The sequence below is a fragment of the Zalophus californianus genome, chromosome 17, assembly GCF_009762305.2.
Source record: "Zalophus californianus isolate mZalCal1 chromosome 17, mZalCal1.pri.v2, whole genome shotgun sequence".
NCBI lineage: Eukaryota > Metazoa > Chordata > Mammalia > Carnivora > Otariidae > Zalophus > Zalophus californianus.
Genome location: NC_045611.1, coordinates 56,973,560 through 56,995,977, shown reverse-complemented (window position 1 = coordinate 56,995,977; position 22,418 = coordinate 56,973,560). Strand labels below are relative to the sequence as shown.

Genomic DNA, 22,418 nt, shown 5'->3' with positions numbered 1-22,418 from the left:
TCCTATGACACTGTGTGGGCTCGTTTCTACTTACCCCTGATCTCATCCTTTGCTCTCTCAGACAGATCTGTTCGGTTCATCTTGTCAAAGACCTGGATGGTCACCATCTCTACCCAGAGGCTGGGGCAGTGATTGGTGAGAATTTCTGCCAGTTGCTTCCCATCGGCCTCCTCTACCTCTGTCTCAGGGATGTGCTGTAACTCATCTTGCAGGGAAAGGGGCCTCAACAGAGACTTGAACTGGCTCAGCTCATCCTGGCTGAGCTGCTCCAGGAGGGGCTGCAGGCTGAAACCCAGCTGTGCAGAAGGTTCCATCTCACCCTGCATGAGAGATCCAAGCTTTGGGCATTAAAGAAGTAAGGAGAGAAATGAAAGAGACAGCAAATTGGTATTCCTGTCTTAAATACTGGTTGCTTCTGTGCCAGAAACTGGGCAATTCTCACTCCTGACCTGCTGCTTTAGGAACCAACTCTCCAAGATAGGAAAAATTCACACAAAACTCCCCTAGTTTTTGCCTTGACACAGCGGTTCCCATTTTGAGAGTCTGGGACTCTTTTGAGAGTGTGCAAATCCCTGACGATAGGTAGGAAGTCCATGCAGAGGCATCTTCTGAACCTAGCAGATCATGTTAATTTTTAGTAAATTTGGTGTACAAATGAGCTAATGAGAACTACTCACTTTAGCTCTCTAGAACAACCTGACATGTTGTTGTCTTAGTATGTTTATGGACCTTGACTACAAAACGGTCTCAAGTTGAAAATATCTCAACAGAGACTCACCAAGCAGTTGGATGGTACACTTTTTCAATTTGCCATTGCTTACAAAGAGTTATTTCCTAACCTCAACAGACATGGGTTTGAAATTCTATTCATTGAACAGATGAGCATTTGAGTCAAGGGTCCAATGGCCAGATTTCCAGTTGTAAAACAAGTATGCCATCACCCACCTCATTAAACGGCCATGGGCACTAGTTTATTCAAAAAAATTTCCCGTTGGGTGCCAGGAACAATTTTAGAACTAAAGGGACAGTTACAAAGATGGGTAAGAACCCTGCCCACTTGGGGTTTATACTCAATTTGGGTACACGTATAGGGTGCGAGAAGCAGACATTTCACAGATCAATTCAAACAGAAACAAGTGACATAAAAATATGAAGACAGTATGATACAGAAGCAGAATGAGGCAGATTTTACATCACATGAGCATGGACATTTTCTCAGAGGAAATAGGTCATTGAGAACATGAAGACAAGGAGCTACTAGCTGTGAGAGTTTTGTGGGGGGTAAAGTCTAAGCAGAGTGAATGAGTATTAAAGCTCGGGACTGAGTGGAGTTCAGCATGGGCACTCATTGAAACAGATGAACACAGGATGGGACTCATACCCTAGGGTCAGATCTCTGATCATGAAGGCAGTGGCTAGTTATATTTGGATTTTAAAAATTTGATTCCAGGTATAACAGGAAGCAGGTCTGAGGTTTCTAGCAGGGATGCCACATAATCTGACTTATACACAGAAGCACTTTCTCTTGCTGCATGCGGAAGATGGAGAGCCACACCAAGAAGCTGGTAAAGGAAACTTTTCACGACCCTTGAAGATGGTAAGGAAGGCTTTATTGGAGAGAGGGAGCTGCTGCTAGGGTTTGGAGGTAGGGGAGAGATGTGGAACTCAGCTCCCAGCACAGCAAGGACAAGTGGGGCAGATCCAAGGAGGTGGGGGTCAATGGGTGGGCAGTCACCAAGATTTGTGCTGAGGCCGACCAGGTCAGACCTCCACTGTGTTCCTGAGGTGCACGCCCACTCTACCTGCTTCTTCGTCACCAACTCCGTTCACAAAACCATGTTTCAGCCAAGAGCACTCAAGGAACATTGCTAGCCAGTGAAATCAGCTTAAGCCTTTTCGGTGGGGCTTTCTAGAATGTTATTTTTGTCCTGATAAAGAGAGGGCAGAAACAGCTGAGTGGCCTTTGACCTTTGTTCCTCCACCCTGCCAGGCACGTGGAGAGGGTACCTGCAATTGGGAAGTTGCAGTAGAGCTGCAAGAGGGAAGCTGGACCCTGGGGAATTAGCCTGCAGAACCTGCATCTGCTCCAGACCTTGGTGTGAGGGATGAACTCAAATGAAGCATCACAGGTGTCCACATCCTACTCTGTAGAGACATGTCCCCCCCTTCCACAGATACCAAGGCTGCTGGAACACACAGCTAATAATTCTGTTTGTATTGGGTTTGAAACCAATCTTCTTGACCATTCAACTTTCTTTGTCCATGTAAGCATAGATTTCTCTTTTCTTAAGGTAACATTCACGTAAAATTAACCATTAACCATTTTAAGTGAACAGTTCAATGGCATTTAGGACATTCACAGTGTTGTGTAACCACCACCTTGGATTAGTTCCAGACACTTTCATCCCCCCAAAAGGAAACCCCATACCCATTAAACACTTGCTCCCCATTCTCCCTTCCCCGCAGACCCTGGCCACCACCAGTCTGTTTCCCGTCTCCATGGATTTGCCTGTCCTGGAAGGTTCCCATAAATAGTCACACATTACAAAAACTAACTCAAAATGGACTAAAGAACTAAATACAAGGGAAAAAACCACCTAACATTTTGAGGTATTTATGAGCTGCCTGAAGTCTTATGCCAGTTTAAAAGGAAGGACATTTTTCTAGTGTTTCTTTTCATATTAATAAGCAACTATGATCCTCCCTGCCCAGCTCCCTTCCTCCCTCTGAAGGCAGAGAGCCACTGCTTGAGATCCTCAACATCTTGGTTCCCGCTCCCCCACCCCAGTCTGCAGAGTCCTTCCTGGCCCTATGGTCTCCTCAAATTTGACTTCAGGTCACATTTACCAACAGATTTCATAGGTCTTCCTTTTTTATTTTTATTTCTTTTTTTTTTAACGATTTTATTTATTTATTTGAGAGAGAGAGAGAGAATGAGAGATAGAAAGCACGAGAGGGAAGAAGGAAGAGGGTCAGAGGGAGAAGCAGACTCCCCGCCGAGCAGGGAGCCCGATGCGGGACTCGATCCCGGACTCCAGGATCATGACCTGAGCCGAAGGCAGTCGCTTAACCAACTGAGCCACCCAGGCGCCCAGGTCTTCCTTTTTTAAAAGGGATGATGTCAATGTCCCCCGCCCAAGTGCCATTTATAGGCCAATCAAGCCAGGTGTTCAGCATATAATTTAGCCCTGTTGAAAGAATTGGATGGGGTCATTGGGTAAAAATGATCCTTAAAAAGGCAGAGAAGAGGAATTTACAGAGGTTGCGTGCCAATTCTCACCCAGCTGTTAAGTGTTGAAGACAGTATTCTACTCAAAAGCAGTCTTATCCCAGAACCCATGATCTTGATTCCTCTAATTGATTCAAATAGATGCCACTCTAAAGGCTACAATAATTATACAGAAAAAATAAGGACAATTCAGAAGAGTAAAATCAACTAAAGACAGACTAAAGTATTCTGTTAAGCCAGCAGACAGATTCAGCAAATTGTGTCAAAACCTGACGGATTTTCACGGCTGGTGATCATTATACAATATTCACTGTATAATTACAGTGGAAAGAGAAAAGTTACACTTGCAATGTTGTTTAGAACTGCAGCAACGAAGAGAATCTTATATGGAAATAGTATATATATATACCCAAACATTCTGCAGTCGTATTAACAATGCAATGCAATGGAGGATTCTTATTGCCAGCCTTAGTCTTTAATTAGCATGCATTTTATTTGCAAAACATATTTAGTAGGAAAACAATTCGGCTACATTTTGGAGACTTGTCAGAGAAGGACCAAAAAATATCCTTCGCATTTCGCAGACAAAATCTTAAGAAGAGCAATTTCAGGAGAACAGTAGGACAAGCAACTAGATTGCAATGAATAAAAAATGCACAAAATTCTTGGGTATATGGGCATAGAATGCTGCTTCTAGAAACTCAACTCGAGAGAGAGAAACCTTTGCACAAAAAGGAGTTTCACTTGAAATCTCCCCAATAACCCTCAAAGGTGTGACACCCAAACATTCAAAGAAAGGGAGGAGAAATTTTTATTGTAGAGACTGAACAGTTGAAAAAAGAAATGGAGAAATGAAGTAAAGAAGCGGGAACGTTACTCACCTCCCCAGCCCTAGACCTCCTCTCTGACTGTGAGTGCTGCAGACACATAAAGCCTCCTATATAGGAGTTGCTCCAGACCCAAGCTCTGTGATTGGCTCTTAGGAGCCTTTGCAGAGAACGCCCTGCATCCACAGGTGGAGGCCATTTCCCGAGGGTGAGCCTCACCTTCTCCTAGACTAGAGGTTAACCTTGTCTGCCTATAGAACCCACCACCCTGGGGCATCATTTCAAAGTATCCGTTCCCAGAGATTCTGATTTATGAATCAGATTGGGGCTGCCCAGACATTGGGTTTCTTTAAAGATCCCCAGATGGTAATTGGGGGATGGGCATTAAGGAGGGCATGTGATGTGATGAGCACTGGGTGTTATATGCAACTGATAAATTGAACACTACATCTGAGACTAATGATGTATTATATGTTGGCTAATTGAATTTAAATTAAAAAATAAAGAACCCCAGATGATTGTTATTGCAGCCTATCTTGAAAAGCACTGCTCAAAGCCTTCAGCTGTGAATAGCTGCCCTGTTCTGTCATACCAGATATTTAAAAGTCCACCCACATTTCACGTTAAATATAAGTGACATGTAAATACAAAAGGTATATCAATAGCCAAGTTCATCAGTTTTACACTGACAATATTAATTTTTGTAGATACATAAATAACTTCAAAATTTTAGTGTTCAAAGTTTTTGAAAATTTTTTTAAATTTTATTATGTCACCATACAATACCTCATTAGTTTTTGATGTGGTGATCCACGATCTATTGTTTTTGTATAACACCCTGTGCTCCATGCAGTACGTGCCCTCCTTAATACCCATCACTGGGCTAACCCATCCCCCCACCCCCCTCCCCTCTAGAACCCTCAGTTTGTTCCTCAGAGTCCATAGTCTCTCATGGTTCATCTCCCCCTCCGATTCCCCCCCTTCATTTTTCCCTTCCTTCTCCTAATGTCCTCCCTGCTGTTCCTGATGTTCCACAAATAAGTGAAACCATATGATAATTGACTTTCTCTGCTTGACTTTTTTCACTTAGCATCATCTCCTCCAGTCCCATCCATGTTGATGTAAAAGTTGGGTATTTGTCCTTTCTGATGGCTGAGTAATATTCCATTGTATACATGGACCACATCTCCTTTATCCATTCATCTGTTGAAGGGCATCTTGGCTCCTTCCACAGTGTGGCTATTGCGGACATTGCTGCTATGAACATTGGGGTGCATATGGCCCTTCTTTTTACTACATCTGCGTCTTTGGGGTAAATACCTAGGAGTGCAATTGCTAGGTCATAGGGTAGCTCTATTTTTAAATTTTTGAGGAAACTCCACACTGTATTCCAAAGTGCCTGTAGCAACTTGCATTCCCCCCAAGAGTGTAAGAGGGTTCCCCCTTCTCCACAAACTCTCCAACATTTGTTGTTTCTTGTCCTGTCCATTTTTGCCATTCTAACTGGTGTAAGGTGGTATCTCAATGTGGTTTTGATTTGAATTTCCCTGATGGCTAATGATGATGAACATTTTTTCATGTGTCTGTTAGCCATTTGTATGTCCTCTTCAGAGAAGTGTCTTTTCATATCTTCTGCCCATTTTTTAAATTTTTTATTGTTATGTTAATCACCATATATTACATCATTAGTTTTTGATGTAGTGTTCCATGATTCATTGTTTGTTCATAACACCCAGTGCTCCATGCAGAATGTGCCCTCTTTAATACCCATCACCAGGCTAACCCATCCCCCTACCCTCCTCCCCTCTAGAACCCTCAGTTTGTTTTTCAGAGTCCATCATCTCTCATGGTTCGTCTCCCCCTCTGACTTACTCCCCTTCATTCTTCCTCTCCTGCTATCTTCTTCTTTTTCTCTTTTCTTAAAATATGTTGCGTTATTTGTTTCAGAAGTACAGATCTGTGATTCAACAGTGCACAATCTTCTGCCCATTTTTTAAAAATGATTTTATTTATTTATTTGACAGAGAGACAGAGATAGTGAGAGAGGGAACACAAGCAGGGGGAGTGGGAGAGGGAGAAGCAGGCTTCCCGTGGAGCAGGGAGCCCGATGCGGGGCTCGATCCCAGGACCCGGGGATCATGACCTGAGCCAAAGGCAGACGCTTAACGACTGAGTCACCCAGGCGCCCCTTTCTGCCCCTTTTTTGATTTGATTATTTGTTTTTTGGGTGTTGAGTTTGAGTTTTTTTTTTTAATTTTATTATGTTATGTTAGTCACCATACAATACATCATTAGTTTTTGATGTGGTGATCCATGATCCATTGTTTTTGTATAACACCCAGTGCTCCATGCAGTACGTGCCCTCCTTAATACCCATCACTGGGCTAACCCATCCCCCCCACCCCCCTCCCCTCTAAAACCCTGTTTGTTTCTCAGAGTCCATAGTCTCTCATGGTTCATCTCCCCCTCCGATTTCCCCCCCTTCATTTTTCCCTTCCTTCTCCTAATGTCCTCCTTGCTATTCCTTATGTTCCACAAATAAGTGAAACCATATGATAATTGACTTTCTCTGCTTGACTTATTTCACTTAGCATCATCTCCTCCAGTTCCATCCATGTTGATGTAAAAGTGGGGTATTCATCCTTTCTGATGGTTGAGTAATATTCCATTGTATATATGGACCACATCTTCTTTATCCATTCATCTGTTGAAGGGCATCTTGGCTCTTTCCACAGTTTGGCTATTGCAGACATTGCTGCTATGAACATTGGGATGCATAGGGCCCTTCTTTTCACTACATCTGTGTCTTTGGGGTAAATACCCAGAAGTGCAATTGCTGGGTCATAGGGTAGCTCTATTTTTAATTTTTTGAGGCACCTCCACACTGTTTTCCAAAGTGGCTGTACCAACTTGCATTCCCACCAACAGTGTAAGAGGGTTCCCCCTTCTCCACAACCTCTCCAACATTTGTTGTTTCTTGCCCTGTCCATTTTTGCCATTCTAATTGGTGTAAGGTGGTATCTCAATATGGTTTTGATTTGAGTTTCCTTGACGGCTAATGATGATGAACATTTTTTCATGTGTCTGTTAGCCATTTGTATGTCTTCTTCAGAGAAGTGTCTTTTCATATCTCCTGCCCATTTTTGGACTTGATTATTTGTTTTTTGGGTGTTGAGTTTGAGCAGTTCTTTATAGATCTTGGATACAAGCCCTTTGTAGTGTCATTTGCAAATATCTCCTCCCATTCTGTGGGTTGCCTCCCTGTTTTGTGGACTGTTTCCTTTGCTGTGCAGAAGCTTTTATCTTGATGAAGTCCCAAAAGTTCATTTTTGCTTTTGTTTCACTAGCTTTTGGAGATGTATCTTGAAAGAAGTTGCTGTGGCTGATGTCAAAGAGGTTATTGCCTATGTTCTCCTCTAGGATTTTGATGGATTCCTGTCTCACATCGAGGTCTTTCATCCATTTTGAGTTTATCTTTGTGTATGGTGTTAGAGAATGGTCGAGTTTCATTCTTCTGCATGTGGCTGTCCAATTTTCCCAACACCATTTATTGAAGAGACTGTCTTTTTTCCATTGCGTATTTTTTCCTGCTTTGTCGAAGATTATTTGACCATAGAGTTGAGGGTCCACATCTGGGCTCTCTATTCAGTTCCATTGGTCTATATGTCAGTTTTTGTGCCAGTACCATGCTGTCTTGGTGATCACTGCTTTGTAATATAGCTTGAAATTGGGCAACGTGATGCTCCCAGCTTTTTCTTTTTTTTTTAAAGATTTTTATTTATTTATTCATGAGAGAGAGAGAGAGAGAGAGAGAGAGAGAGAGAGAGGCAGAGGGAGAAGCAGGCTCCCAAGGAGCAGGGAGCCCGATGCGGGACTCGATCCCAGGACTCTGGGATCATGACCTGAGCCGAAGGCAGACGCTTAACCATCTGAGCCACCCAGGTGCCCCAGCTTTGTTTTTCTTCTTCAACATTTCCTTGGCAATTCGGGGTCTTTTCTGATTCCATACAAATTTTAGGATTGTTTGTTCCAGCACTTTGCAAAATGTCATTGGAATTTTGATCGGGATGGCATTGAAGGTATAGATTGCTCTCGGTAGCATAGACATTTTAACAATGTTTATTCTTCTGATCCCTGAGCATGGAATATTTTTCCTTCTTTTTGTGTCTTCCTCAATTTCTTTCATGAGTATTCTATAGTTCCTAGAGTATAGATCCTTTACCTCTTTGGTTAGGTTTATTCTGAGGTTTTTTGGTGTTATTGTAAATGGAATCATTTCTCTAATTTCTTTCTACAGTTGTGTTGTTCGTGTATAAGAAAGCAACTGATTTCTGTGCATTGATTTTGTATCCTGCCACATTACTGAATTGCTGTATGAGTTCTAGTAATTTGGGGGTGGAGTTTTTTGGGTTTTCCACATAAAGTATCACGTCGTCTGCGAAAAGAGAGAGTTTGATTTCTTCTTTGCCAATTTGAATACCTTTTATTTCTTTTTGTTGTCTGATTGCTGTTGCTAGGACTTCTAGTACTATGTTGAATAGTGGCGAGAGTGGGCATCCTTGATGTGTTCCTGATCTTAAGGGAAAGGCTCTCAGCTTTTCCCCATTGAGGATGATATTCGCTGTGGGTTTTTCATAGATGGATTTTATGAAATTGAGGAATGTTCCCTCCATCTCTATACTCTGAAGAGTTTTAATCAGGAAAGGATGTTGTATTTTGTCAAATGCTTTTTCTGCATCAATTTTGAGGACCATATGGTTCTTCTCCCTCCTCTTATTAATGTGTTTTATCACATTGATTGATTTGCGAATGTTGAACCACCCTTGCATCCCAGGAATATTCCCACTTGGTCGTGGTGGATGATCCTTTTAATGTATTGTTGGATCCTATTAGCTCGGATTTTGTTGAGGATTTTGGAATCCATATTCATCAGGGATATCAGTTTGAAATTCTCCTTTTTGATGGGGTCTTTGCCTGGTTTGGGGATTAAGGTAATGCTGGCCTCATAGAATGAGTTTGGAAGTTATCCTTCTGTTTCTATTTTTGAAACAGCTTCAGGAGAATAGGTATTATTTCTTCTTTGAATGTTTGGTAGAATTCTCCAGGGAATCCATCAGGCCCTAGACTCTTGTTTTTTGGGAGGTTTTTGATCACTGCTTCAATCTCGTTACTGGTTATTGGCCTATTCAGGTTGTCAATTTCTTCCTGTTTCAGTCTTGGCAGCTTATAGGTTTGCAGGAAGGCATCCATTTCATCCAGATTGCTCAGTTTATTGGCATATAGTTGTTGATAATAATTTCTAATAATTGTTTCTATGTCCTTGGTGTTAGTCGTGATCTCTCCCCTTTCATTCATAATTTTATTAATGTGGGTCCTTTCTCTTTTCTTTTGGATAAGTCTGGCCAGTGGTTTATTGATCTTATTAATTCTTTCAAAGAACCAACTTCTAGTTTCGTTGATCTGCTCTACTGTGTTTCTGGTTTCTAATTCATTGATCTCTGCTCTAATCTTAATTATTTCTCTTCTAATGTGTAGCTTAGGCATCATTTGTTGCTTTTTCTCTAGTTCTTTAAGATGTAGAGTTGGTGAATTCGGGATTTTTCTATTTTTTTGAGTGAGGCTTGGATGGCTATGTATCTTCCCCTTAGGACCGCCGTTGCAGTATCCCATAGGTTTTGGACCGATGTGTTTTTGTTCTCATTGGTTTCCATGAACTGTTTAAGTTCTTCTTTGATTTCCTGGTTGACCCAAACATTCTTTAGCAGGGTGGTCTTTAGCTTCCAAGTGTTTGAATTTCTGCCATATTTTTTATTGTGATCGAGTTCCAGTTTTAAAGCATTGTGGTCTGAGAATATGCAGGGAATAATCTCAATCTTTTGGTATCAGTTGAGACCTGATTTGTGACCCAGTATATGGTCTATTCTGGAGAAAGTTCCATGTGAGCTTGAGAAGAATGAGCATTCTGTTGTTTTAGGGTGGAATGTTTTGTATATATCTATGAGGTCCATCTGGTCCAATGTGTCATTCAAAGCTCTTGTTTCTTTGTTGATTTTCTGCTTAGATGATCTGTCTGTTGCTGAGAGTGGAGTATTGAGGTCTCCTACAATTAACGTGTTGTTATCAATATGACTATTTTGGTTAACTGTTGGCTTCTTATGTAGATGGCTGCTTCCATGTTGGGGGCATAGATATTTACAATTGTTAGGTCTTGTTGGATAGACCCTTTAAGAATGACATAGTGTCCTTCTGTGTCTCTAATTACAGACTTTAGTTTAAAATCTAATTTGTCTGCTATAAGAATTGCTATCCCAGCTTTCTTTTGAGGTCTGCTGGCATGGAAGATGGATCTCCATCCCTTCACTTTCAGTCTGGATGTATCTTTAGGTTCCAAATGAGTCTCTTGTAGACAGCATATGGATGGGTCCTGTCTTTTTATCCAATCTGCAACCCTATGCCATTTATGGGAGCATTTAGTCCATTCACGTTGAGAGTGATTATTGAAAAATATGAATTGTCATCATGTTGCCTGTGAAGACATTGTTTTTATAGATTGTCCCTGTAAATTTCTGTTGTATATCACTCTTGGGGTCTTTCTCCTTTTACAGAACCCCCCTTAATATTTCTTGCAGGGCTGGCTTAGTGTTCACATATCCTTTCATTTTCTGCCGGTCTTGGAAGCTCTGCATCTCTCCATCCATTCTAAATGACAGCCTTACCGGATAAAGTATTCTTGTCTGCATGTTCTTCTCATTTAGTACCCTGAATATGTCTTGCCAGGCCTTTCTGGCTTGTCAGGTCTCTGTGGATATGTGTGACGTTATTCTGATGTTCCTCCCTCTGTACTGAAGGAATCGCTTCCCCCTAACTGCCCTTAAGATGGTTTCCTTGGTTCTAAGATTTGCAAGTTTTACTATTACATGCTGGGGTGTTGGCCTGTTTTCCTTGATCTTGGGAGGGGTCCTCTCTGACTCTAGGACACGAATGTTTGTTTCATTCCCCAGATTAGGGAAGTTCTCAGCTACAGTTTGCTCAAATACATCTTCTAGTTGTCTCTCTCTCCCCTCCCTCTGGGATTCCAATTATTCTGACATTGGAACGCTTCATGGTGTCACTTATTTCTCTGATTCTTTTTTCATGGATTCTGAGTTGTTTTTCCCTGGCCTCCTCTTTTCCCTTTTTATCTATTAAATTGTCTTCCAGGTTGCTTATTCGTTCTGCCTCACTTACCCTAGCTATTAGATTATCTAGATTGGATTGGATCTCACTGATGGCATTTTTAAGTTCTGCCAGTTCAGCTTTCATTTCTGCCCTTGGAGACTCTATGTTGCCATTAATTGATTTCTCCATTCTAGTTATTGTCTTCACAATTGCTAGCCTGAATTCCATCTCTGACATCTTGGTTATATCTGCATCCGTTTGTAAATCTGCTGCATAAGTCATAATCTCTGAGTCTTTTCTATTTTGGGTGTTCCTCCTCCTAGTCATTCTGTTGATGGGTGGTTGAGGGAATGTACAGAGTTCAAATTATTGACCAGAACCCAAGCAAGATTCACCTGTTTTCTAGCGACCTTAGGGTTGATGGTCTCTTGTTTTCCCAGCCTGTCTTCTGGGGGAGGGGCTTGCTGGTCTGTTACTCAGGCAACCCTGTTTGGGCTTTCAGTGGGAACCAGTGTTTTGGGGCTTTTGTTCTCTGGCGGCTTTCCCTGGTGGCTTTCTGTGTCTCATCTGAGAGAGCAGAAGAGACCGTTTCCAACCCTCTGCCTCAGAGCAGAGAGATTGCAGTCTGTTCTTTAATGAGCTCTCCAGGCCACACTATCTCCGATTCTGTCTGTGATGCTATAAACTGCAGCATCCTGGGTTGTGCGCCCCTCTGCAGTGCTCCCAGTCCTGCATCCAGGTTGGGGCACATCTCTGCTCTTTGTGCTTCTAAAACTGCCAACTGCTCCCAGTTCTCATGGGAGACCCCGCCACTCTGGTTTCTGTCCTGGGGGCTGCCCTAAAGTCCTTTCCCCGCCGCTACTGGTCTGTGAGGCTGTGCCCCATCCCCAGCACAGGAGGCTATCGCTCACTGGCGGTGTAGGATCCCCACGTCCAGGCTCCCTCCCACTGCCGTTTATCCTCTGATATTTGCCCATGGAATCACGGCTCCTGCTTCGTACCTCAAAGCCGACCGCCTGCGATATTCTGTTTGTAGAGATCCAGATCTTCTTACATCTCAGGCTGATTTCATGGGTGCTCAGAGTGGCCTGGTAGATATCCAGCTCAATTCCGGGGACCAGTTGGAATAGGGTCCCCTACTCCTCTGCCATCTTTTCCTGATGGAAAAGTTCAAAGTTTTTAGAACAAATATATATCTACATCTCTATCTCTCATCTGTCTGCTCAAATTTGAAGAGTCTCCAGACCAATATGATATACAATAAATGGAATAAAATAAAATACTTTAATACAATAAAATAACAATATGCATGCACTCTGAACCACATGTGTAATTGTAAATTTTCAAACAGACATATTAAAAAGGGAAAAAGAACAAGGTAAAATTAATTTTTACAATACTTTACATCCAATATATCCAAAATATTATTTCAACAAATAGTCAATGTAAAAATAATTGGGGTATTTTACATTCAACATTTTGTACTAAGGCTTCAAAGTCTGGTCTGTACTTCATACTCATAGCACATTTCAATTTAGATGACCCACATTTCTGGTATTCAATAGCCATCTGTGGCTAGTGGCCACCATATGGGTTAGGTCTAGACCCAAGGACAGGAAAGTGACCACTGGTTTTAAAAAGGAGGGTCAAGAGATTGAAAGGGTTGGTCTCCTGGCATGAGTTTATTTCTACAAGGCTCTTGATGTATCTATCAAGAGTCCCTTATTCCACAACTTCTCGAACATTTGTGGTTTCTTGCCTTGTCAATTTTTGCCATTCTAACTGGTGTAAGATGGTATCTCAGTGTGGTTTTGATTTGAATTTCCCTGATGGCTAATGATAATGAACATTTTTTCATGTGTCTGTTAGCCATTTGTATGTCTTCTTTGGATAAGTATCTGTTCATGTCTTCTGCCCATTTTTTGACTTGATTATTTGTTTTTGGGTATTGAGTTTGAGAAGTTCTTTATAGATCTTGGATATCAGCCCTTTATCTATAATGTCATTTGCAAATATCTTCTATTCCATGACATTAGGAGAAGGAAGGGAAAAATGAAGGGGGGAAATCAGAGGGGGAGATGAACTGTGAGAGATTGTGGACTCTGGGAAACAAACTGAGGATTTCAGAGGGGAGGGAGGTGGGGGAATGTGTTAGCCCAGTGATGGGTATTAAGGAAGGCCTGTATTGCATGGAGCACTGGGTGTTATACTCAAACAATAAATCATGGAACACTACATCAAAGACTAATGATGTATTATATGGTGACTAACATAATAATAAAAAAAAGAGTCCCTTAAACAGACACATGAAAAAATGCTCAACATCACTAGCCATCAGGGAAATACAAATCAAAACCACAGTGAGATAACACCTTACACCAGTTAGAATTGCAAAAATTAACAAGACAGGAAACAACAAGTGTTGGCGAGGATGTGGAGAAAGGGGAACCCTCTTACACTGTTGGTGGGAATGCAAGTTGGTACAGCCACTCTGAAAAACAGTATGGAGGTTCCTCAAGATATTAAAAATAGAGCTACCCTATAACCTAGCAATTGCACTACTAGGTATTTACCCAAAGATACAGATGTAGTGAAAAGAAGGGCCACATGCACCCCAATGTTCATAGCAGCAATGTCCACAATAGCCAAAATGTGGAAGGAGCCCAGATGCCCTTCAACAGATGAATGGATAAAGAAGTGTGGTCCATATATACAACGGAATATTACTCAGCCATCAGAAAGGATGAATACCCACCATTTGCATCGACATGGATGGAACTGGAGGGGATGATGCTAAGTGAAGTAAGTCAAGCAGAGAAAGACAATTATCATATGGTTTCACTCATATGTGGGACATAAGGAACAGCATGGATGACCACAGGGGAAGGGAGGGAAATCTGAAGGGGGAGAAATCAGAGAGGGAGACGAACCATGAGAGACTATGGGCCCCAGGAAACAAACTGAGTGTTTCAGAGGGGAGTAGGGTGGGAGGAGGGGGTAACAGGGTGATGGGTATTGAGGAGCACACATGTTGTGATGAGCACTGGGTGTTATACATAACTAATGAATCACTGAACACTACACCAAAAACTAATGATATACTATACAGTGGCTAACTGAACATAATAAAAAAATAAAATAAAATCCTCTTCCCTTAAAAAGAAGACAGTCCTTTAGTAAGAGGAGGTGAAGAGGAGGTAAACTCTGTGCCTCAGTTTCCTCATTTGCAAGATGGGGATAACAACAGCACCTGCCTCATAGGAGAAGAGTATTTTCCCCACGTTCCTCAGAAAGATGAGATGTCAGCAAACATCCTCCTGACAGAAAACATAAGGGATTAAGTTAATTTCCCTTCACTCTTATAGACTTCTGTTTGTACCTTGACCCTTCTCTCCCAGACTCACCAAGATACAGCAAGGTGGGAAGAACCACGGACATGCTCATAGGTCCCAGAAACCCCTTGGCCTCAGTAATGCTGCTTTTATGAGGAACAGACTTCTCTGGCAAGTGACACAGACCCCCCAGGAAGTGTGAGAGGGACCCCACTCCCGACAGGGAGCAAAGGCAATTCTCATCCTCTTTCCTCCTCCCTCCTCGGTGGGGAGGAGCCTTGCAGAATTACCTGACATCACGAAGATGTTAATCATCTGAACTTCCTAATCTGATTCCTATTTCCTGTTCCCAAATTCCATACCAGCTTTTCAATCTTTCTATATAATGCAAGGGGTAAGAAAATCACAAGATAAAGAACAAGAAAGAAATAGTTTCCAGTCTGAGCCCTGCTCTGAAATACTGTGAACTCATGGCCTTTGCTTCTTAATTCTGAATTCCCTTCTTTATATACAAAGTAGAGGGAATGATAATGAGTTCCTGAAAAGCTACAATCACAAGGTGTGTAAATGGTCCCAAATAGACCTTGCTAGAGGCAGTAGTGTAATTATTATCCCCCTCACACTTGGCTTCCATCTCTATTCCCAACATAATGTCAGCATTGATTCTCTCCATGGGTGTCAATGTTGAACCTAAAGATGTTTACATTAGGTTAAGTCACATCTTTCTTCTTGAGTGTTCTCACTGGCTGAACCTCCCTGAATAGCTAGGCCATCTTTTCTCCTGGATAAACATGTAGTGATGACTTAAAGTCTTCCCCTGTTATACCCTCATGATGCTATCCTTGCAAAAAACCTAAAACAATGTATAACCAATCTTTTATGAGTTTTCATTTTGCTCCAGACAGGTACATTATGTGGAGCAGGTTTGCATTTAGTCTTCACAAAAAGGTTCGTAGCTTGGATTATTATGCCCAATTATGTAGTCATCCATGTAATCATACTGTGGATCTAAGCCTTTTCCAGTTGGATTCCATCAGGACATCGGGACTACCATGAGTGATGTGGTACACAAGCTTTATTACAGGGATTAGAATGTATGTGGTTGTGATTGCAGATGCATCTGGTAGTCATCCCGATGCCACTGAAGTTCAACCAGACTGGGTGTTGAGAGGAAAAGCTGGATGTGGTGTGGAGCAGACAAAAAGCATGCTAGAACTTTCAAGAGAAATCAGTGTCAGTCTATCACCACCTCCAACCTCAACGATGCATGGTGTTCTTCATCACAGACCTTCAGTAGTGCTGGTGCAGGTGCCAGTGGGCATGGTGGTGGGCTCACACCCATGGGGGTGAGCCAGCGGGTCCTGTGAAACATGTGTGGGCTGCAACACAAAGACACTGCACTTCCCACATGCACCACTTGAGGGCCAGCATACCTGTGGCTTCCCTTCCACCTTCTACGTATTGTGCCAATTTCTGTTGTCATCCCTGACCCAGAACCACAGAGGGAAGAAAAATTCTAGGAAACATAGTTCATGTTTAGCTAAATTGACATAGTGCAAAGCCACCAGTCTGCTCCTCATCACCTTGGTTTCCAAACACTTTTAAACCATACCTCCTTTCCAAATATGGCAACAGCAAAACCGTGGTTTCACTTGACATGTGCTCTTCATAAAACTAGACATGTGTGATCTCCTCTCAGGTAAAGGGGACAAAGGCTTCTTATCCATCCACTGATGTTCATTCCTTTCCTAGCTGAATCATGCTCTTCCTTTGATGACTTGTCAGGTAAATCACTGAGAAATGACATTAAATAGCTAGTAAGTCTTGACTTCAGCAACAACCGGAAATTTGGTCAAGTCTCCCTCTCTCTTTTTAAAATATTCGTACTGCATGAAGCACTGGGTGTTATACAAAAACAATGAATCATGGATCACTACATCAAAAACTAATGACGTATTGTATGGTGACTAACATAATAAAATAAAAAATTTTTAAAATATTTATTTATTTATTTATTTATTTATTTGAGAGAGAGAGTTAGAACCAGAGAGGGAGCAGGGGAAGGGGCAGAGAGAGAGGGAGAATCCCAAGTAGACTCCCCAATGAGCACAGAGCCTGACACAGGTATGGATCCCAAGACCCTGAGATCAAGACCTGAGCTGAAACCAAGAGCCAGATGCTTAACTGACTGAGCCACCCTGTTGCTTCAATCAAGTCTCTTTTTTTTAAAATAAGGAAGGGTAGTGGACACGGAGATGGAGACAAGGCAGGAGCAATGCGAGTGATACATGGAAGATACACATGCCATCGTGGTGATCACCCACATCTCTGGTTTATTTACACTTACCAGCATCTGACGCTCATGTCATGTTCAGGCAAGTCCCACTTTAGCATTCTTCCTGGGGTGTGGTGATGACTTCTTCCTGGACAGGAGCAGTCAATGCTAGGTGGTCCTCCCCCAGAGCCTCTGTCCCATGAGATCCATTTCTCTGGACATGGACAGATAAGCCAGCTGTGACGTTCAGTACCTATGCTCCTCGTGGCTGCAGTGTGCTGATATTGGCATTGTTGTGTGTAATTGCAGTGAAATGTGTTGATATCACAGTGGTGGAAGCTGGGACACGGTATGGTCTCTGACAGAAACAGTAGTGCCCACATCTGACCTGGCACATGGGGAATTTAGGGAATGAGGCTCAAGGCTCATTCACCAGCCCTCCAAATCACTCTGAAGCTTCACACTGTTATCTAATGCTCATTTTAAATGAATCAACAGTGATAGATTCCATGACACAAATGAATGGAAAGATATTCCATGCTCATGGATTGGAAGAATTATTATTAAAATGTCCATACTATTCAAAGCAATCTACAGATTCAATAAAATCCCTATCAGAATACCAACATTTTTCATAGAACTAGGACAAATAATCCTAAAATTTGTATGGAACCCCCAAAGACCCCAAATGGTCAAAGCAATCTTGAAAAAGGAGAACAAAACTGGAGGTATCACATCCCAGATTTCAAGATACTACAAAGCTATAATAATCAAAACAGTATGGTACTGGCACAGAAATAGAAACCTAGATCAGTGGAACAGAATAGAGAGCCCAGAGGTAAACCCATGCTTAGATAGTCAACTAATCTTTGACAAAGCAGGAAAGAAAATCCAATGGGAAAAAGACATTCTCTTCAACAAATGGTGCTGGGAAAACCAGACAGCAACATGCAAAAGAATGAAAATGGACCACTTTCTTACACTATACACAAAAACAAACCCAAAATGGATTAAATATCTAAATGTGAGACCTGAAACCATAAAATTCTAGAAGAAAACATAGGCAGTAATTTCTCTGACATTGGCCATAGCAACATCTTTCTAGATATGTCTCCTGAGACAAGGGAAACAAAAGCAAAAATAAACTATTAGGACATCAAGATAAAAATCTTCTGTACATGAAGGGGGCGGAGCAAGATGGCGGAGGAGTAGGAGACCTGGATTTCATCTGGTCTCAGGAATTCAGCTGAATAGGGATCAAACCATTCTGAACACCTACGAACTCAACAGGAGATCAAAGAAAAGAATGGCAACAACTCTCTGAACAGAAAAGCGACCACTTTCTGGAAGGTAGGACGTGCGGAGAAGTGAATCCGAGGCAATATTCGGGAGGATAGATGGCGGGGGAGGGGGCCTCTGACGGCCACTGCTGGCAAGTGATAGAGCCGCGGAGGACAAAATCGGAACGTTTAGAAGCCGGCTCCGCTGAGGGACGTCGCTCCAGTGGCTAAGCGGGGGGTGGAACCCTCGCGGGACAGTGTGGTCTCAGGACCCTCGGGGTCACAGAAAGACCGGGGGTGCCTGAGTGCGGCAGAGCTCCCAGGGATCGGAGCGGGGAAGCCGGCTGCAGAGACGGAGCCGAGGCGTGGGCTCTCAGCTCGGGGTGGCCATAAACTGTGATCCGGGGCACAGTCGGGCCACTGCTCCTCCAGCAGGGACCCAACAAGCAGCAGATCCGGGGAGACTCCCCTCCCTCCCCCGGGAGGAGCGGTGCGGGAACGCACTGCAGGGATCTGCTGGGTTTGGAGACTCCACACGGGGTCGGGTGCCAGAGATAGCAACGCTCGGTCACAGGCCGGGTGAGCGCGGAGTGCGGCCGGAGACCGGGGACACGGGAGTGACTGCTTTTCTCTGGGGGCGCACTGAGGAGCGGGGCCCCGAGTTCTCGGCTCCTTGGGGCAGAGATTGGGAGGCCGCCATTTTCACTCTCGTCCTCCAAAGGTGTACCCAGAGCTTGCAGGGAACAAAAGCTCCCGAGAGCAAACCCGAGCAGATTACTTAGCTGGGACTGGCAAGGGCGGGGCAATTCCGCCTCCGGCAAAGACATTTGGGAACCACGGCAACAGGCCCCTCCCCCAGAAGATCAGCACGAACAGCCAGCCAAGACCAAGTTTACCGATCAAGGAGAACGGGAGAACTCCAGCGCTAGGGGAATACTGCACATAGAATTCATGGCTTTTTTTACCATGATTCTTTAGTCATTCAAAGTTAATTTTTTTAACTGTCTTTTTTCTTTTTTTTTAATTTTTCTTTTTCCCTTTTTCAACCAACATCTTATCAATCCCTTTTTTAAAAAATATTTTTTATTTTTCATTTTTAGAGTCATATTCTATCCCTTTATAGTAGTTACCCTTATTTTTGGTGTATATATATATATATATATATATATATATATATATATATATAAGTTGTTCTCTCTTTAAAATTTTGAGATATAGTTTCTTCTAACAGATCAAAATATACCCTAAATCTCTAGTGTATGGCTTTGTTCTAGCCTCCTGCCTGATCACATTCTCTCCCTTTTTTAAAAAAATCCTCTTCTTTCTTTTTTCAACCAACTTCTTATCTTATCAATTAATTCCTTTTATAAAATCTTTTATAATTTTTATCTTTAGTCATATTCCATCCCTTCATCATATTAACCCTTATTTCTGTACATATATAAGTTTTTCTTTCTTTAAAATTTTGGGAGGTACTTTCTTCTAACAGACCAAAATACACCCAAAATCTAGTGTGTGGCACTGATCTATGCATCAGCCTGATCATATTTGATCATATTCTGTTTTTTTGTTTTGTTTTGTTTTTGTTTGTTTTTATCTTTTTCTTTTTCTTTTTTCTTTCTTTCCCTTTCTTTTCCTCCAGTTTCAGGTCTTTTCTGATTTGTTTAGTATATATTTTCTGGGGACGTTTTTACCCTGTTAGCATTTTGTTCTCTCATTCATCTCTTCTCCTCTGGACAAAATGACAAGACAGAAAAAATAACCTCAACAAAAAGAACAAGAGGCAGTACCAACTGCCAGGGACCTAATCAATATGGACATTAGTATGATATCAGAACTAGAGTTTGGAATGATGATTTTAAAGATACTAGCTGGGCTTGAAAAAAGCATGGAAGTTATTAGAGAAACCCTTTCTGGAGAAATAAAAGAACTAAAATCTAACCAAGTCAAAATCAAAAAGGCTATTAATGAGGTGCAGTAAAAAATGGAGGCTCTAACTGCTAGGATAAATGAGGCAGAAGAGAGAATTAGTGATACAGAAGACCAAATGATGGAAAATAAAGAAGCTGAGAAAAAGGGAGATAAAAAACTACTAGATCACGAGGGCAGAATTTGAGAGATAAGCGATACCATAAGATGAAACAACTTTAGAATAATTGGGATCCCAGAGGAAGAAGAAAGAGAGAGAGGGGCAGAAGGTATATTGGAGCAAATTATAGCAGAGAACTTCCCTAATTTGGGGAAGGAAACAGGCATCAAAATCCTGGAGGCACAGAGAACCCCTCTCAAAATCAATAAAAATAGGTCAACACCCCGACATCTAATAGTAAAACTTATGAGTCTCAGAGACAAAGAGAAAATCCTGAAAGCAGCTTGGGAGAAGAGATCTGTAACCTACAATGGTAGAAACATTAGATTGGCAACAGACCTATCCACAGAGACCTGGCAGGCCAGAAAGGACTGGCGTGATATATTCAGAGTACTAAATGTGAAAAATATGCAGCCAAGAATACTAGATCCAGCTAGGCTGTCATTGAAAATAGAAGGAGAGATAAAAAGCTTCCAGGACAAACAAAAACTAAAGGAATTGGCAAACACAAAACCAGTCCTACAGGAAATATTGAAAGGGGTCCTCTAAGCAAAGAGAGAGCCTAAAAGCAACATAGACCAGAAAGGAACACAATATGGTATTATGTACTTGAAAGTTGCTAAAGTATCCAATACATTAAAAGGATCATCCTCCACGACCAAGTGGGATTTATTCCTGGGATGCAAGGGTGGTTCAACATTTGCAAATCAATCAATGTGATAGAACACATTAATAAGAGGAGAGAGAAGAACCATATGGTCCTCTCAATTGATGCAGAAAAAGCATCTGATGAAATAGAGCATCCTTTCCTGATTAAAACTCTTCAGAGTATAGGGATAGAGGGAACATTCCTCAAGTTCATAAAATCGATCTATGAAAAACCCACAGTGAATATCATCCTCAATGGGGAAAAGCTGAGAGCCTTTCCCTTAAGATCAGGAACACAACAAGGATGCCCACTCCTGCCACTACTGTTCAACATACTACTAGTAGTCCTAGCAACAGCAATCAGACAACAAAAAGAAATAAAAGGTATTCAAATTGGCAAAGAAGAAGTCAAACTCTCTCTTTTTGCAGATGTCATGATGCTTTATGTGGAAAACCCAAAAGACTCCACCCCCAAATTACTAGAACTCATACAGCAATTCAGTAATGTGGCAGGATACAAAATCAACGCACAGAAATCCATTGCTTTCTTATACACTAACAATGCAACCTGTAGAAAGAGAAATTAGAGAAATGATTCCATTTACCAAAGCACCAAAAACCGTAAGATACCTCAGAATAACCAAAGAGGTAAAGGATCTATACTCTAGGAACTACAGAACACTCATGAAAGAAATTGAAGAAGACACAAAAAGATGCAAAAACATTCCATGCTCATGGATTGGAAGAATAAACATTGTTAAAATGTCTATGCTACCCAGAGCAATCTATACTTTCAATGCCATCCCAATCAAAGTTCCAATGACATTTTTCAAAGTGCTGGAACAAACTATCCTAAAATTTGTATGGAATCAGAAAAGACCCCGAATCGCCAAGGAAATGTGGAAAAAGAGAAACAAAGCTGGGGGCATCACGTTGCCCAATTTCAAGCTATATTACAAAGCAGTGATCACCAAGACAGCACGGTACTGGCACAAAAACAGACGCATAGATCAATGGAACAGAAGAGAGAGCCCAGATATGGACCCTCAACTCTATGGTCAAATAATCTTCGACAAAGCAGGAAAAAATATGCAATGGGAAAAAGACAGTCTCTTCAATAAATGGTGCTGGGAAAATTGGACAGCCACATGCAGAAGAATGAAACTCGACCATTCTCTAACACCATACACAAAGATAAACTCAAAATGGATGAAAGACCTCGATGTGAGACAGGAATCCATCAAAATCCTAGAGGAGAACATAGGCAGTAACCTCTTTGACATCAGCCACAGCAACTTCTTTCAAGATACATCTCCAAAAGCTAGTGAAACAAAAGCAAAAATGAACTTTTGGGACTTCATCAAGATAAAAGCTTCTGCACAGCAAAGGAATCAGTCCACAAAACAGGGAGGCAACCCACAGAATGGGAGGAGATATTTGCAAATGACACTACAAAGGGCTGGTATCCAAGATCTATAAAAAACTGCTCAAACTCAACACCCAAAAAACAAATAATTAGTCAAAAAATGGGCAGAAGACATGAACAGACACTTCTCCAAAGAAGACATACAAATGGCTAA

At 41.8% G+C, this 22,418-nt stretch overlaps 2 protein-coding genes across 2 annotated transcripts in view; one reads left to right on the top strand and one right to left on the bottom strand.

The window, feature by feature from the left end:
* Window positions 1-314, bottom strand: part of LOC113936284 (NACHT, LRR and PYD domains-containing protein 2) — a 40,334-nt gene extending 40,020 nt beyond the window's left edge. The window contains 1 exon segment of the mRNA XM_035724922.1: window positions 35-314. Within this exon segment, the coding sequence (XP_035580815.1) occupies window positions 35-314 (280 nt within the window).
* A 1,227-nt stretch (window positions 315-1,541) lies between these two features.
* LOC113936285 (NACHT, LRR and PYD domains-containing protein 2) overlaps window positions 1,542-22,418 on the top strand; it is a 43,557-nt gene continuing 22,680 nt past the window's right edge. The window contains exons 1-3 of the mRNA XM_035724921.1: window positions 1,542-1,565; window positions 2,467-2,521; window positions 4,213-4,264. Coding sequence (XP_035580814.1) covers window positions 1,542-1,565; window positions 2,467-2,521; window positions 4,213-4,264 — 131 coding nt within the window. The remainder of the gene's footprint in view (window positions 1,566-2,466; window positions 2,522-4,212; window positions 4,265-22,418) is intronic.